This window comes from Cucurbita pepo, chromosome LG06, assembly GCF_002806865.2.
Source record: "Cucurbita pepo subsp. pepo cultivar mu-cu-16 chromosome LG06, ASM280686v2, whole genome shotgun sequence".
In the NCBI taxonomy this organism is placed as follows: Eukaryota; Viridiplantae; Streptophyta; class Magnoliopsida; order Cucurbitales; family Cucurbitaceae; genus Cucurbita; species Cucurbita pepo.
In genome coordinates this window covers 9777712-9794713 of record NC_036643.1, presented here as the reverse complement: position 1 = coordinate 9794713, position 17002 = coordinate 9777712, and the positions used below count along the sequence as shown (strand labels likewise).

General features: G+C 41.6%; 3 protein-coding genes across 4 annotated transcripts in view; 2 read left to right on the top strand and 1 right to left on the bottom strand.

Moving 5' to 3' along the window:
• The window catches only part of LOC111796792 (disease resistance-like protein CSA1), a 1172-nt gene extending 960 nt beyond the window's left edge, over positions 1–212 (bottom strand). The window contains exon 1 of the mRNA XM_023679550.1: positions 197–212. Within this exon, the coding sequence (XP_023535318.1) occupies positions 197–212 (16 nt within the window). The remainder of the gene's footprint in view (positions 1–196) is intronic.
• Positions 213–6805: 6593 nt separating this feature from the next.
• LOC111796911 (TMV resistance protein N-like) overlaps positions 6806–17002 on the top strand; it is a 22088-nt gene continuing 11891 nt past the window's right edge. For both annotated transcript variants that reach the window (XM_023679713.1, XM_023679712.1), the window contains exon 1: positions 6806–7089. In XM_023679713.1, coding sequence (XP_023535481.1) covers positions 6820–7089 — 270 coding nt within the window. In that variant the 5' untranslated portion in view covers positions 6806–6819. The remainder of the gene's footprint in view (positions 7090–17002) is intronic.
• On the top strand, positions 10414–11418 carry LOC111796933. The gene is made up of 2 exons (XM_023679751.1): positions 10414–10949; positions 11224–11418. The coding sequence occupies exons 1-2, from the start codon at positions 10518–10520 to the stop codon at positions 11392–11394; spliced, it is 603 nt and encodes a 200-aa protein (XP_023535519.1). The 5' UTR covers positions 10414–10517; the 3' UTR covers positions 11395–11418.

The following is a 17002-nucleotide window of genomic DNA, read 5'->3' as shown; positions in this document are numbered from 1 at the left end:
ATGGGTTTGGTCTGATCTGAGCAGCCTTCAAACCAAATGTGTTGTGTGTGAGACTTCTTTCTATCTAAAGGGCCTTTAATAATTCAACTCGCTTTCCCTTCCCTACTAATCCTTCTTTCATTTATGGAGAAAAAACGATCAAGTAAACGACTTAATAGGATAAGTCGTAAAATCAACTAAAAATAAATATAAATACCTTTGGTAGGTTCCATGATCTTTAATGTAGTGTGGTCGTCAACCGACACCTTCACTTGAATATATAAGAGTAGCATGTGTGTTAAGAATGATGCTCTGATACCATATTAAAAATGAGGAACAGAAGTGGAATCGAAAGTCCCAGAAACATAGCTGGGATCGAAAGTCCAATATTCATTAATGTTAACAACGTTTAAATAGGATAACAGATACGGACTAAATCTTAAAAATAAGACAAAAATATATCAAATATACTATTAACCCAAATCGTGAAAATATGGAAAAAAATCTTAATGGATTACAACTATATAAAATATCTTACAATAATGTGACTCCACTATTGGAGTTAGGGAATGCACACATACAATATGAATAGGACTCATCATTTAAAATCGTATTCGCTTAGGCGACTTTTCAATCCGGGTCATCAGATGTATATATTTACTACTCTACATGCGACCCATACGTGTGAATAGGATCCACAAGGTGGTTTGTACACCTCCTGGGACTCGTACTGGTTAGGCTAGCATCTCTGATGCTATTGCTAGATACTCAGAAGGAACATGATGAACATTTTTCTTTTGTATACATTCGTATTCATTATAAGGGAAAATATTCACGGCCAATGAGCCGACAACCTACCGTGAGGTAGCAACTGAGACGATATGGTAGGAGGCCATGCAAAAGGAGCTTGAAGTCATTGAGAAGAACAAGACGTGGACACTAACTAACTTACCGTCTAAACACAAGTCCATCAGTTTGAAGTGAATGTCATCAAGCATAAAGCAAGACTCGTGGCGAAGGGATACGTGCAACGACAAGGAGTTGATTTGAGGAGGTTTTTGCGCCTGTGGCTAGACGAGACACTGTAAGCTTGATTCTTGCCCTCGTAGCTCAACACGGGTGGAAGGTCCATCACTTGGACGTCAAATCAACATTCTTAAATGGTGACCTCCAAGAAGGGTCAATAATTTCTAAAAAAATAAGTTCTAAAAAACTCATATACTTATTTACAATCCTGGTGTTAGGTTGAGTTGGGTTGTATCCTGTTTTATAAGTTAAATCGTGGTGTGTGAGGCTTCTTTCTAAAAGGGCTTTAATAATTTAACACGCTTTCCCTTCCCTTCCCTTTCATACTTGTCCTCATTTCATTTATGGAAAAAAAAAAAAAAGATAACCTCCTAAAGTCTACTAAAAATAAATATAAACATCCTAGGTAGGTTTCATGATTTTTAATGCAATATCGTCATCAACCGTACAAAAGTGTCTTGTCTTCGTTTGAAATATATGAGAGTAGCATGTGTGTTAAGAATGATGCTCTGATATCATATTAAGAATGAGGAACAGAAATGGATCGAAAGTCCGAGAAACATAGGTGGGATCGAAAGTCCGAGAAACATAGGTGGAACGAAAGTCCAAGACACATAAAAGGGATCGAAAGTCCAATATTTATGAATGTTAACGACCGATAACAGCTACCAACTAAATCCTAGAAATAAGGCAAAATATTCTACTAACAAAATCTGAAAATAGATAAAATATATCAAATATACTATTAACTCAAATCCTGAAAATAAGGGAAAAAAATCCTAATGGATTACAACTATATAACATATATTGCAATAATGTGAATCTACTATTGGGGTTAGAGAATGCATACATACAATATGAATAGGACCCATCATTGAAATCATATTCGCTTAGGCGACTTTTCAATCCCGGTCATCAGATGTATATATTTACTATTTTACATACTGTCCATACGTACGAATATGGACCCACAGAGCGGATTGTACTCCTCCTAGGAATCGTACTGGTTAGGCCTGCATCTCTAGTGCTGTTGCTAGATACCCAGAAGGGATAGAGACTGTCGTAGTATCATGTTAAACATGATGATCATTTTTCTTTTCATAATGTATACGTTTGTACTCATTATAAGGGAAAATGTTCCTATGCATGTGGCACACATTGATGCATGAAGTCCCGACATTTTCACATTAATTAGATCATTGAAGACAACCCCTCTATCTTTGTTTTATTTCATTTATAGCATAGTCTTCAAAACACGTGAACACGTTGAATTTCCAAAAGAAGAAAGCAGCCTTTGGGTTTTGTCTGATCTGCACAACCTTCCAAGTAAATTTGTGGTGTGTGAGAAAACATCTATTCTATGCAGGTTCTATGGTTTTGAACTCATTGTCACCGACAACTGTATAAGGGTATCTTCCTTAATATAAAAGAATTACGTAGCTTGAATATTTTAAGAAATAATCTGACCTCACTTCTAGGGTTAGGAATGCGCACACATATAATATGAATGAGACCCATCATTTAAAACTTTATTCTCTTAGGCGACTTTCCAATCCGGGTTATCGGATGTGTATTTACTCTCTACACATGGCCTAGACATGCGAATATGGATCCACAAGGCGGTTTGCATACCATCTTGGCCTCATACTGGTCAGGCTAGCGTCTCTGGTGCTGTTGTCAGATACCCAGAAGGAATACAGACTGTCGTAGCATTATGTTTATCGTTTTTCTTTTCATAATGGATGCGTATGTACTCATTATAAGGGAAAATATCCCAATGTATGGGATATACGTTTATGCATGAGGTCCTAACATTTTTTATAGTAATTAAATCATGTAAGACAACCGGCTTCTTTCTACATTTTATTTCATTTATAGCATAGCCTTGGAAACATTTCTCTAGAGAAAATTAGTGTTTATAACTTAAAATAGAACTTTGATATGTACACCAAAATGAAATGGTAGAAAATTAGTGTCATTAGGTCTTTCTCAACAACTCATTTTTGTTCTAAAACGGAGATAGGTAATTCTATTTTATAACTTATTCATTATCTATTTGTTTTAATATACCATGTATTATTATATCATAGGTAGATCGAGTTGGATCTCCTTTCAGGTTGCGTGCGGGTTATTGGTCGCTCGCCATCGAATTATGTAGGACGTAAAATATTTTTTCAATTTTCTCTCCGCGAATGATGATGCAACGATGTCCTCTCTTGGGCTAGACTCACGGCTTCTGTTCTTACTGACATGTGTCCCTTTTCCTTCAAACTCGTGTTCTTGCGTTTGAATTTTCCAAATTACATTCCGATTCACATTTCCTTTCTAATTTCTTTGAATTTTGATAACTTCTTCATAACTAGACTTACGAGGAATCAAGAATGCTTCTCTCTAAGTTCTGTGAAGATTTCGTGAAGAAAGTTCGGTTGGAATCCGAATCCTCATGACGTGGTTACCTCCCTATAGCTTTCTCTCTCAATTTTCTTTTGTTCTTTCCCTCTTTTAAGGAACGGTCTCGAAAGTACGTCTTAAAGAAAAAAAATTAGGTTTTAAATTTCTTGTCGGGACTCGGGACTTACAGTTTGTTAGACGAACACGACTCTCCACAATGGTATGATATTATCCACTTTGAGCATAAGCTCTCATGGCTTTGCTTTAGGCTTCCCCAAAAGGCCTCATACCAATGGAGTTAGTATTCCTCATTTATAAGCCCATGATCATTCCCTAAATTAGCCGATCTGGGACTTCCATTATCCAACACGGTTCACTCATTGAGTATTTCTTAAAATACTCAAATTGTGTGCTACTTCTTTTCAGGTAAAGGCAAGCCTTCTCTCGCTCCTTCCCTTAAACACAAGGCCAAAGAAAATTCAAGGATGTTCAGCTCCATCCCTATACGACTGACCACAACATCACAATTGAAGACTATGACACATGCATAGGGTACCTGTACTTGTTTTCTTAGGCTTACGTTAGAATCTTTTTTTTTTATTTTTTATTTTTTATTTTTTATTTTTAATCTTAATGTTATTTATTTTATATTGATTTTCTTTATGTCATTTAAAAGATGTTTTTCGAACACGTATGACCATGACATTATTTTAAGATGAAATTTATGTTTTATGATGAAGTTTTAAATGTTTATTTATGCATATGAGCATAGATGATGATGACGGTAGCGACTCTAGGTAAGTAGAAATTTAGGATCGTTACAATGACGATGATCTATTTTTCAAAAACACACAACCTTAATTGAAGTTAATGATGATGAGCACATGAAGACCAACACCTACATGTTACTTAGAGTAATATATGAACAATGTAAAATGTTTTATCGTGAAGATGATTTAAAGATGAAAACTATAGAGACCTCATGCATTTTGTGTGTACATATACATCAAGATACTTTCCCATTTATGATGATGAGTAAGGACGTGTATGCTATGATGATCATCATCATCATGCCTGACGTGGCACTCAGAAGTCAGCTGACCTCTAGACGTCGCTACAGACAACTAGCTCGACTATGATGGGTCCAGGGGGTGCGAATCACCTAGGGATTCATTCTCGCACGTGTGAACCGTGTGTAGCTTAGTAATACACATCCAATTTTGTCCGGACTAGAGGCCACCCCTACGATGATTTTTAAATGATAGGTCCCTAGATCATGAGCGATAGATGTTTGCATTCCCTTACCCCAATAGTGGGGTCCATGACTGAGTATTTCTTAAAATACTGAAGTCGTGTGATATTCTATTTCAAGTAAAGGCAAGACATCCTTGTACGCCTGACGATGACGTTGCAATCCGAAACCATGACACATGCATAGGGTAGCTTTACTTTTTCTTTTTTTTCTTTTTTAAGATTTAGGTTAGAATAGAGTTTTTTAATTTTAACGATATTTATTTTATTTAATTTTTTTGTTTGTGTCATTTAAAAGATATTTTCGAACATTTAAGTCCATGACGGTGTTTTACGACGAAGTTTATGTTTAATGATAAAATTTTAGATGTTTAATTTTGCATATGAAGATAAATGATGATGACGATAATAACTTTAAGTAGGTTGAAATTTAGAGTCGTTACAAAGATTATCGTAAGAACCCTCAAATGTTGGAAACATGTGATTATTACTACCTTAGTGGGAGACCATTATTAAATGTGACTTAATATCTAATATACAAGTAAAATCATTGATTAGAAAACTAAAAGTATTGACTTGCTATGATTTTGTTATTATTTCTTTTCATTTGGACATTTCATTTCTATTTTATTTCAATCTAATTTTCCAAATCAAATTCTGATTTCTTCCATTTCTTTTTCCATTTAAGTCATCTTCTTCTCAATATTTCCAACAATAACTTTTAGAGTTCTAAATTCAAAAGGCCACCATTGTTAAATGTGGCGCTGACTGTGCGGGTCAACACGCAAGTCGAGGCTCAGTTCTCGAGTCGACTCGCAGATCAGGCTTCCCGCGTGTGGCCTCGGCTTAGGTTGCGAGTTGCTAGGCTATTTGGTTGTGGGTCGTACGCTTCTGGGTTGGGCCAAAGCGGGTCGTGAACGTGGCTCATGGATCCTTCTCCTTCACCCGAATCCCATTGGCTTTCTTTCTCCCTCACATATCTGTTTTCTGGCAACCTTTTCTTCTCGCAATATCTTCTACAAATGGAACCACTACACGTTGATATTGCCTTGATGTATATTTGAAATTCTAACCTATTTCTAGGTTCCAAATGCTACAACCCCTACGAGTTGGAATTCCATGCCGTCTAACTATTACGTAGTCCATCCGTCTACAATTACTCATATGACAATATACCCTTTTAATGCCTTGGGCCGTCTTACTATAAAATCCATAACTATATTCTCCCATTTTCTCCCATTTTCTCCCATTTCCACCCTGTCATGCATGAGGGTAGCATTTGTCATGCATGAGGGTGCACTAATGCTGCAATTCTTTATCTAGATGCCTTGACCTTTGCCAACACTTACTTACAAATTATGTTATGTCCTTTTTCATACTACCCATAAAAAATGTTATTTCAAATCCTAATACATCTTAATGCCACCGGAATACATAGCAAACGAGGAGTTATATGCTTCGATTAATATTTCATTTTTTAGCTCTTCCATCGCTGGCACGCATAGTCGCCCTTGGCATAACAATCTACCATTAGATAATTTAGAGAAACCTCCCGTTGGTTTTGTCGTTAGTTGATCTAAAATCTTGGTTAATCTAGGATCTCATTTTGGAGAATCAATGATCCGGTGTTAGAGATGCTAGCCCGATTAGTATGAGTCCTAGGAGGTGTGAAAATTGCCTTGTGAGTCCATATTCCCATGTCTGGGCCGTGTGTAGAGTAGTAAATACACATATGATGGCTCGTATTGAAAAGTTACCTAAGAAAATACGGTTTTAAATGATGGGTCCCGTTCATATTGTATGTGTGTACCTTCCCTAACCCCAATAGTGAATTCACTTACGGAATATTTTGTAAAATACTCAAACTACATGCTACTTTTATATTTTAGGTAAAGGCAAGACACCCTTGTACGACATTGCATTAAAGACCATGAAACCTACATAGCATAGTTGTATTTATTTTTGGTAGACTTTAGGGTAGTGTCGGTCATTGCTCTTTGAATACTTTCCTCGGTTTTATTTTAATGTACTCGATCTTTTTTTCGGACATAAATGAAATAAGGACAAGTAGGTAAGGGAAGGGAAAGCGAGTTGAATTATGAAAGCCCCTTTAGAAACAAGTCTCACACACCACACATTTGGTTTGAAGGCTGAGCAGATCAGATCAAACCCATGATGCTTTCTTCTTCTTCTTCTTCAAATGGTAAATGGAAATACAATGTGTTCTTGAGCTTCAGAGGGGAAGACACCCGCGGCGGCTTCACAGACCATCTCTACAAAGCCTTAATACACAAAGGAATCTCCACCTTCAGAGACGAAGACGAGATCGAAGAAGGCAAAGACATTTCTACCGATCTGTCGGCCGCCATTGAAGCGTCCAGAATCGCGCTCATTGTGGTTTCAGAAAACTACGCTTCTTCGAGGTGGTGCCTTGAGGAGCTGAGTAAGATCTTTGAATGCCACCACCGGCTTGGGATGACCGTTTTGCCAATCTTTTATAAAGTGGATCCTTCTGATGTTTGGAACCAGACAGGAACATTTGCTGAAGCTTTTGCTAAACATCAACTCAGATTTGGAGAACATAACCCCTGTTGACTCTGGCAATTCGGAAGTCGACGAAAAATAGGCCGAAGGTTTTCTTCGAAAGAAAAATTAGCGGAAGTAAAAGGAGAGAGAGTGAGAGATTCACTGATAATAATGCTGAAGACTCGATGATTTATTTTACTTCAGTTGAACGGTTTAAATAACAAATCTAATTACAAAAATAGAAAAAACAATTATACAAAAATAGGAGTAGTGGACGAAGACTTCGCCCAAATTGCCAAAAGAATGGCTCCTATAATCACGCTTCTCCATTCGCGTGAATTCAGACGTAACTAAATAAGGAATGGCTTTTATTTAACAATCTCCTCCTAAAAGCTGTACCTTATTATTTGAACTCCGATCTTTGAGCGTAGTTCTTCGAATTTCACCCGCGCCAGGGACTTGGTGAAAATGTCTCCAAGTTGTTCCTCTGTTCGGATGAAATCAATCTTGATGAGCCCTCGATCTGCACATTCTCGAATGTAGTGGAATCTGATTTCTATGTGCTTGCTCCGGTCGTGCAAAACTGGATTTTTGATCAGGGAGATCGTAGCTTTGTTGTCTACGTATAGCATTGGTGGATCGCTTTCTCTCCCGATGAGTTCTTCCATTAGTCGTGCAAGCCAGATCCCTTGTGTTGCTGCCATCGAAGCGGCGATGTATTCTGCTTCGCAGGAAGACAAAGCAACCACCTTCTGTTTTGTTGATTGCCAGCAGATCGCGCCGCCTGAGAGAAAGTAGATCATTCCGCTGGTGCTCTTACGATCATCAACGTCACCGGCCATGTCACTATCACTGTAGCCGACCAGCTTGAGTTTCTCCTTTCCGCTCCCTGCACAATATCTCACACCCCAGCCTCTGGTTCCGGCTACATAGCGCAGGATGCGCTTGACAGCCACTAGATGCTCCTCCCTAGGTGCTTCCATAAACCTGCTCACATAGCCAACAGAGTAAGCAAGATCAGGACGAGAGTTTACCAGATAGCGCAGACTCCCGACAATGCTGCGGTAATTGGTGGAGTCGACTGTCGTCGTAGTGCCGGCCTTCCTTAGTTGAAGTCGGGCCTCCATTGGCGTCCTGGTAGGATTACTGTCCACAAGCCCAGTTGTGTCCAGCAGCTTCCTCGCGTATGCACTTTGGCAGATGGAGATGCCGGAAGAGTTCTGTTGCACTTCGATGCCGAGGTAGTAGCTGAGCACACCGAGATCGCTCATCTCAAAGTTTTTCGACATCTCCTTCTTGAACCTTCCGAGGACTCCCACGTCGCCTCCAGTGATTATGAGGTCGTCGACGTACACTCCCACGATCAGTCGCTTTTTGCCGTGGCCGTACGTGTACATGCCATGCTCAGAGGCACAACGTTTGAAATTCAGTGACAGTAGAGTACTGTCGAGCTTCGCGTTCCAGGCTCGTGGGGCTTGTCGAAGCCCGTAGAGTGCTTTGTGCAGGCGCAGAACCTTATTAGGGTTGTCGATATCCAGGAAGCCAGGTGGTTGCCGAACATAGACGGTTTCCTTCAACTCTCCGTTAAGGAAAGCAGACTTTACGTCCATATGGTGAACCTCCCAAGAGTGATGTGCTGCAATTGCCAGCAAGAAACGAACCGATTCTAACCTTGCTACTGGCGCAAATACCTCTTCGAAGTCCACTCCTTGCTTCTGGACGTAGCCCTTCGCCACCAGACGAGCCTTGTGCTTCACAACTTCTCCTTTTTCGTTGCGCTTCAGTTTGAAGACCCATTTGAGCCCTATGGCTCGGTGTCCCGGTGGCATATCCTCCAGACTCCACGTCTGGTTCTCAGTGATGGATGTCATCTCCTCCTGCATTGCCTTCCGCCAGCACGGGTTCTTTTCTGCTTCGGCGAAGGTGTTTGGTTCATCTGCACTGACGGCATGTAGTTCGGCCACTTCTTCGAGCTCGCGCGCTGCTAGTCCAGGTGGTTCACCTCCTCCCACTAGGTCATCCATCCTCCGGTACCTAGCCTCCAGATCAGTATCGTGATCGGCATCCAGCGTCGAATCCGCAGTCCGTGGTGTTGCGAATTCCACTGGTTCAGGTGGTGCACCTGCTGGCGGCGGTGACGTCTCCTGATGCTGGGCTCCTCCTTCTTCAGGCTCGGTGACGAGGTACTCCACCGTGAATTGATTTGGATTACGGTCTGCCTCGATCACGTCATTCCACTGCCAGAAGGTGCTTTCGTCAAAGACGACGTCGCGAGACACGTGAGCTCGCCCCCCTACAGGATCATAGAGTCTGTACGCCTTGCTCCCGGGTTCGTAGCCGATGAAGACGACCTTCAGCCCCCTGGGATCGAGCTTGGCGAGATGGGGACGTGTTACCTTCATGTATGCGACGCAGCCGAACACGCGAAAATGATGTACTGTTGGTTTTTTGTTGTACCAGGCCTCATATGGCGTCTTCCCGTCGAGGCTTCGGGTTGGTGACCGATTGAGGAGATAGACAGCCGTCATTACTGCCTCTCCCCAGAATCTCCCAGGCATCCCGGCCGTCACCAACAATGACCTCGCTGTCCCGACAATGGTCTGATTTTGGCGCTCTACCACTCCGTTCTGTTGGGGGGAGTAGGGCGCCGTTAGGTGCCGTTGTATGCCGATCTCGTCGCAGTACTTACTGAAACTTGCCGAGGTGAATTCTCCGCCTCGGTCTGTGCGCAGCACTCGCATCTTCTTCTCACATTCGGCCTCCGCTCGCGCTTTAATGCGCTTAACCGCCTCTGCCGCCTCACTTTTCGCTTGCAGCAGAGTCAGCCACATGAAGCGGCTTTTGTCATCGACTAACAGGAGGAAGAGACTCTTACCGCCTGGGGTCGCCGGCTTGATGGGCCCGCAGATATCGCCGTGTACAAGCTCCAACGGCTCATCGGCTCGGTATGCTGTTCGAGACGGAAAGGGTGTGCGCCTCTGTTTGCCGATGAGGCACCCGTCGCACAGCTTGTTCACGCCTTTGATTTCTGGCAAGCCGTGCACCAACTCCTTCTTCTGTAGCTTTTCTAGGGCAGGAAAGTTTAAGTGTCCGTACCTTGCGTGCCACCTCCAAGATACCTCTTCGGTCTTGGCCGAGAGGCTAACGGGTTGGTCTATCTCTAACTCCAGGATGTAAAGGCGGTTTGTCGTGCGCCTTGCCTGCGTGAGCAGCCGTCGTTGATTATCGCATATTTTGAGTAGTCCGCGCTCGATAGAAATGAAGCAACCTGTCTCATCGAGTTGACCCAGGCTCACAAGGTTAGCCTTGAGCCTCGGGATGAAGTAGACGTCGGTCAGCTTGCGATGCTCGCCTCCCTTACTGACGAACAGGATGGTGCCGCGCCCTTCGATCTCGACGACGGAGCCGTCGCCGAATTTCACCGTCCCACGGATCCCCGAGTCGAGCTCGGAGAACGCAGATCTAGCCCCGGTCATATGGTTTGTTGCCCCTGTGTCAAGGATCCATTGCCGGTGCTCGTGTTGCTCGTCCCTTTCGCCGATCTGAGCGAACACTCGCTCCTCCTCCAGTTGAATTGGCTCCCCAGCTGGTGCCATCTTTGCTACGCCCAACTGGAGCTCTTTCTTGGGTTCAACATCGTCGTCGGATTTGGAATCGAAACTGGGGACGCATGCAGTTACCATGAAGAGAGCTGGCTCGTCCTCCTCGGATTGAGCCACATGGGCCTTTTCGGCCTTCTCCTTATTCCTGAGCTTGCTCCAGCAATTTCTGCTCAGGTGTCCTCTCTTCCCACAGTTCGAGCATTGGATCGGCCTGCCATTGGTCGACTCCTTCTTTTGATTCCCATCTTTCCCACGCGTGCGCCCGTGGGACATCCATGGCTTCTTGCCGCCTTTGCGGCTGGAGGAGGACCCATTGCTCTCGCCGGTGTTGTCGCGGAGCTCCCGCGCGTGCGCCCGTGAGACATCCATGGCTTCTTACCGCCTTTGCGGCTGGAGGAGGACCTCTTCCCACAGTTCGAGCATTGGATCTCCAGCAATTTCTGCTCAGGTGTCCTCTCTTCCCACAGTTCGAGCATTGGATCGGCCTGCCATTGGTCGACTCCTTCTTTTGATTCCCATCTTTCCCGCGCGTGCGCCCGTGAGACATCCATGGCTTCTTACCGCCTTTGCGGCTGGAGGAGGACCCGTTGCTCTCGCCGGTGTTGTCGCGGAGCTTTAGGCGTGCAAGCCATTCCTCCTCCGTGAGGAGCAGACGGCCCTCCTTGTCAACAGCTGAAGTGGTATTCTTCTTCCGCTTCTCGACGTTACGTAGTCTTCCAGTCACCTCTTCCACTGTTAGGTCGTTCACGTCAAGCAATGTCTCGATTGAAATCGCGACTTGCTCGAGGTGATCGGGGACGACCTGCAACATCTTCTTCACGATTTCTGTCTCGCTAATGCCACCACCGAGGGTGGTGATGCTGTTGGCGAGCCCCGTGATCCGCATTGAAAAATCATCGACGGATTCGCCGTCCTTAAAGCGGATCTCCGAGAGCTCCTTCCGCAGTTGCTCGATGTTGGATTCACGCACTCGCTGTACACCGACCCGACGGGATTTGATTCCCTCCCAGGCCGATTGTGCGGTGCGCTTGGTGGAAAGAGAAGCCAGCATCTCTGGGGGCACAGATCGTAATATGGCGGCGAACGCCAGCCGATCCTCCCGGTACTCGATTGTTTCTCCTTCCTCTGGCTCGACAGCGTGCCATAACCCTTGCGCCTGTAGGTTGACGCGCATCAACAAGGCCCACCCGTTGTAGTTGGACCTTGTCAACATCGGGTACTGAAAGACGGCGGTCGTTGTCTCCCTGATCACTCGCTCAACGACACCTCGACGCCCGTCATCACGGCGTCGGCCTCTTCGTGGTGGTGATGGAGATGCCTGCACTTGACGGCGGCGTGGAGGAGTGAGCGAGCCTGCTCGGGATGGACCCCACGATGTGCTTATTTTCGCCCTTTGCATTTTCTTCTACTCGAACCTGAGACCTGTGTGTTGTTAGGTCGACACTCTAACCACTTGAGCTATTCAACTTGATTGTTGATAGGTTGGCTCTTCTGTGATGGTATACTACCGATCGCTTCAACGAGGCTCTGATACCACTTGTTGACTCTGGCAATTCGGAAGTCGACGAAAAATAGGCCGAAGGTTTTCTTCGAGAAAGAAAAATTAGCGGAAGTAAAAGGAGAGAGAGTGAGAGATTCACTGATAATAATGCTGAAGACTCGATGATTTATTTTATGAACGGTTTAAATAACAAATCTAATTACAAAAATAGAAAAAACAATTATACAAAAATAGGAGTAGTGGACGAAGACTTCGCCTTGCGAAGAATGGCTCCTATAATCACATTACAAAAATAGAAAAAACAATTATACAAAAATAGGAGTAGTGGACGAAGACTTCGCCTTGACAAGAATGGCTCCTGTAATCACGCTTCTCCATTCGCGTAAATTGAGACGTAACTAAATAAGGAATGGCTTTTATTTAACAACCCCAACATCCAGAAATGGAGGCACTTCTTACCAACCTCGCCAACCTCAAGGCTTGGCTTTTGGAACCTGGGTAACAAACAATTTCATCCTTTTTTGGTGTCTTCTTCATTAATTATAATTGATATTCTTACTATAAATATAATTTTTTTTTTTTTTTTAATTTAACAAAGGTTAAGTATGGTGGATCGTTGGTAAAGTTTATGTTTAAGCAAGTTCATAAAAAATTAAAAATTAAATGATAGTGTCCTTTCCGGTTGGTCTAAAATATTTTTTTTAATCCAACTAAATCGGCGCACTCCTATTTTTATATGATGGTGTCATTTTTTTTTTAATAATAAATGGGATGGGAAGATTTGAATCAAGATGTGAAGATAGGTAGTACATGTTAATTACGGTTAAGCTATACTCACTTATTGATTAGCCATAATTATTAATCAAGGTATATTATGATTTACTATAACACTACTTATTTACTTGTGCTCCATTCTCTTGGGCTTAGGACACATGAATCAAAGGTCATCGAAGAAATCACGACGGTTCTATGGAAGAGAATCAAACCGACCTTGAGAGTCACTCAAGAACACCAACTAGTTGGAATCAATTCTAAACTAACCAAACTTTCTTCTCTTTTGAACTCGAACTCAGATGAGGATGTGATATGGATAGGAATTCATGGAATGGGTGGCATTGGTAAGACGACATTAGCTAGGGTTTGTTACGAGCGAATTCGCGACAAATTCGAAGCTCATTGCTTCGTCTCCAACGTTCAAGAGAAATTTGAAACCTCTGGTCTTCCATATTTACAAAGCCAACTCCTTTCAAGGATGTTTTCAATTGAAAACAAAGACATTGGAGACGTTGAAGAAGGCATTGCTATGATAAACCAAGCGGTGTTTCGAAAAAAGATTCTTCTTGTCCTAGATGACGTGAATTGTTCAGACCAAATCATGGGATTGATTCCAAACAAAGACTCTTTTGGAAATGGCAGTAGAATCATCATCACAACAAGAAATGCAGATTTACTTTCAAACGAGTTTGAAGTGAAAAGAATGTTCAAAATGGTATAACTTACAAATGAGGAAGCCCTTCAACTCCTTAATTTGAGTGCTTGTCCAAAACAAGATTGCGTAGAACACTCCAAGAACATTGTCAAGATTGTGGGAGGCCACCCTCTTGCACTCAAATTATTGGGATCATCTCTAAGAAACAAAGATTTGAAGGTGTGGAAGTATGTGATAGAGGAGCTTAAAGGAGGTGGGAATATTCATGACAAAGTTTTTAAGTGTCTTAAAGTGAGTTATGATGGATTGGAGGAGTGGGAGAAAGATATATTTCTAGACGTTGCTTGCTTCTTCAAGGGGAAGAAAAGAGAGGTGGTAGAAGAGATTCTAAATGGTTGTGGTTTCCCTGCCAAAATAAGGGTTGAATTTCTCATTCAAAAATCTCTCTTAACTGTCTCTTATGGCAACAAATTGAGGATGCATGATTTATTGCAAGAAATGGGTCGAAAAATTGTTCGTGTTGAAAAAAATCAAGATCGACTATGGCGCTACAAGGATATTACAAGCATGGTAAGATATATTGTCAGTCTATTTGGAGTGATTTTCTAAGTTATTAAAAATTTTCAAAAACTAGGTATTCTTTACGCTTAGAAAGTCATTTCAAATGTTGGTGAATTCAGGTGAGAGAAGCATCAGTTGAAAGCATATTGTTCAAGTCGACAAAAAACGTTGTGGAGTTTCCAATTTCGTTCTCAAGAATGCACCAACTAAGGCTGCTTAATTTTCAGAATGTGAGGCTGAAAAATGAGTTGGATTATTGCATTCCAAGTGAGTTGAGATATTTGAAGTGGAAAGGATATCCCATGGAGATTTTGGTATTGAATTCGGAAGAATATAAGCTTATTAAGCTTCACATGTGCCACAGCAATTTGAAGCAATTTTGGCATGGAGAAAAGGTAGCAATCTCATACTATATGTGTACCCATAAATGTTGTTCTTGTGTTAAATTGATATCAATCTTTACTCTTTGACAGCATTTCGAGAAGCTGAAGTATATCAAACTCAATCATTCACAGAAGTTGTCCAAAACTCCAAACTTTGAAACTATTCCAAATCTCACAACATTGGAGCTTGAAGGTTGCACAAATTTGGTCAACATTCATCCAACAATTTTCACCTCAAAAAAACTCACTTTTTTGAGTTTTAAAGATTGCATCAATCTCACCAATTTTCCACCCCAAATTAACATCAAAGCTCTTGAAATTTTGATTCTATCCGGGTGTTCAAAGCTGAAGAAGATTCCAGAATTTTCAGGCAACACAAATATATTATCGGAACTCTATTTGGATGGCACCTCCATATCAAGCCTACCTTCCTCCATAGCAAGCTTGGATCATCTAACAGTGTTGAGCTTAACCAATTGCAAAAATCTTATCTTGAGCTTAACCAATTGCAAAAATCTTATCAACATTTCAAACGCATTGGATAAGATCACATCTCTCAAAAGCTTAAATCTTTCGAGATGTTCAAAGCTCGGAAATAGAAACCAAAAGTTGGACGACGTCGAAACGGCAGAGCTCGACGTGAGAGGGACCGAACGAAGAAGAAGGGACGACGGAGATAATATCTTTAGAAAGAATTTGCTTTGGTTATGCAAATCTCCAAGGAGTGGCATTTTTGGGATCCCGTCACTGGCTGGTTTGATCTCTCTTACAAGCCTAAATTTGAGTGATTGCAAGCTTGAGGAAGTCCCGAAAGGGATCGAGTGTTTGGTGTCGTTGGTGCATCTGAATTTGTCTCGAAATAATTTCTCTCGTCTTCCTACGAGCATTTCTCGACTCCATAAGTTGAAAAGATTGAACATAAACGAGTGTGAAAAGCTTCTTCATTTTCCAGAACTACCGCCAAGTATCTCAAGGTTGAAGTCAAAGGGTTGCATTTCGGTGAAAGATTTTCTAGACATTTCAGAAATTGAGCATTCCATAATAGAAGTGAATCTTCTCAACTGCTACCAATGGGCTTACAATAAAGGGCTCCATAAATTGATCATTTCTTGGATGCAGAAGATGCTTTTCAGAAAAGGACCCTTCAGCATCATGTTTCCCGGGAGCGAGATTCCAGATTGGTTCACGACGAAGAAAAAGGGTTCTTCGATATGCGTCAAGTGGGATCATAGCACGCCGCACGCTGACATGGTTCGCTTTGTGCTCTGCGTCGTTTGTGGACCGAGCAACAAGAACAACATCGCCAATGTTTCCTACAACATTTTTGTCTCTGTGACTGGAAAAGATCGTAACGACCCAAATTTGAACAATGAAAATTCTATGGTTGGTGCATTCATTGTTTCAGGGATGAAGAAGTTAGACCACATTTGGATGTTGTTCTTGGATCGAAATACGACTTTGACAAGAATGATTCACAATTTTAAAGAGATTGAGTTTCGATTCTTTCTCGTTTTTGATGACATTCGAACTATTACCCCAAATGTCAAACTAAAAACGTGTGGAGTTCGCTTGATAAATATGGAAGAATAGAGTGAGGCCATGAAAAGGTATGATTCGTATATTATCGCAAAGAACAAGATGAAGTCACTATTAAAGTATTGATAGATTATTTATCATGCATATCATATCATATCAGGAGATTTCCGATTTAAACCTTTATCATTTTCTTCTCAATCAATATTGTGAATTAGATATAATTGTGACATGATTTAGATTTACTTTTCAACTAAGAGAAGGATTCCATAACCTAGTCTGTGTTTGATAAATCCTAAATGGCTATAAGGATTCCATAATTGGTTGAATAAACCTTAAATGTTGTTTTTATTTAGGGAGTTTTAAATTTAGAAGTTAGTGTGTTAAAGATCATGTATTTGTTTAGATTGTTGTCAGTTAGTATCTAATTAAATCTCGTTAGGAGTTAGATTTAGTTTTTGATTTGATTTAGTTTTGATTTGATTTTGATTTGTTTACTAGTTTGTTACCAGATTTTCTCCCGATATTTTAGGTAGATTTTCTGAATATCTTTTGTATTCTCTGTATAAATATGGAGATTCTTACTCTCCAAAATTTAATCTTCTCATCAATTATTCAATCAATCCCTCTTTCACTAACAATTGGTATCAGAGCTATCTTCTTAAGAGATCTGTGAGATCAAAATGGGAGGAGAATCCAGTTTTTCCGCTGTTGCACCACCGGTTTTCGATGGAGACAATTATCAAATGTGGGCAGTTCGTATGGAGACTTATTTGGAGGCCTTGGATCTTTGGGAAGCAATAGAAGAGGATTACGAGGT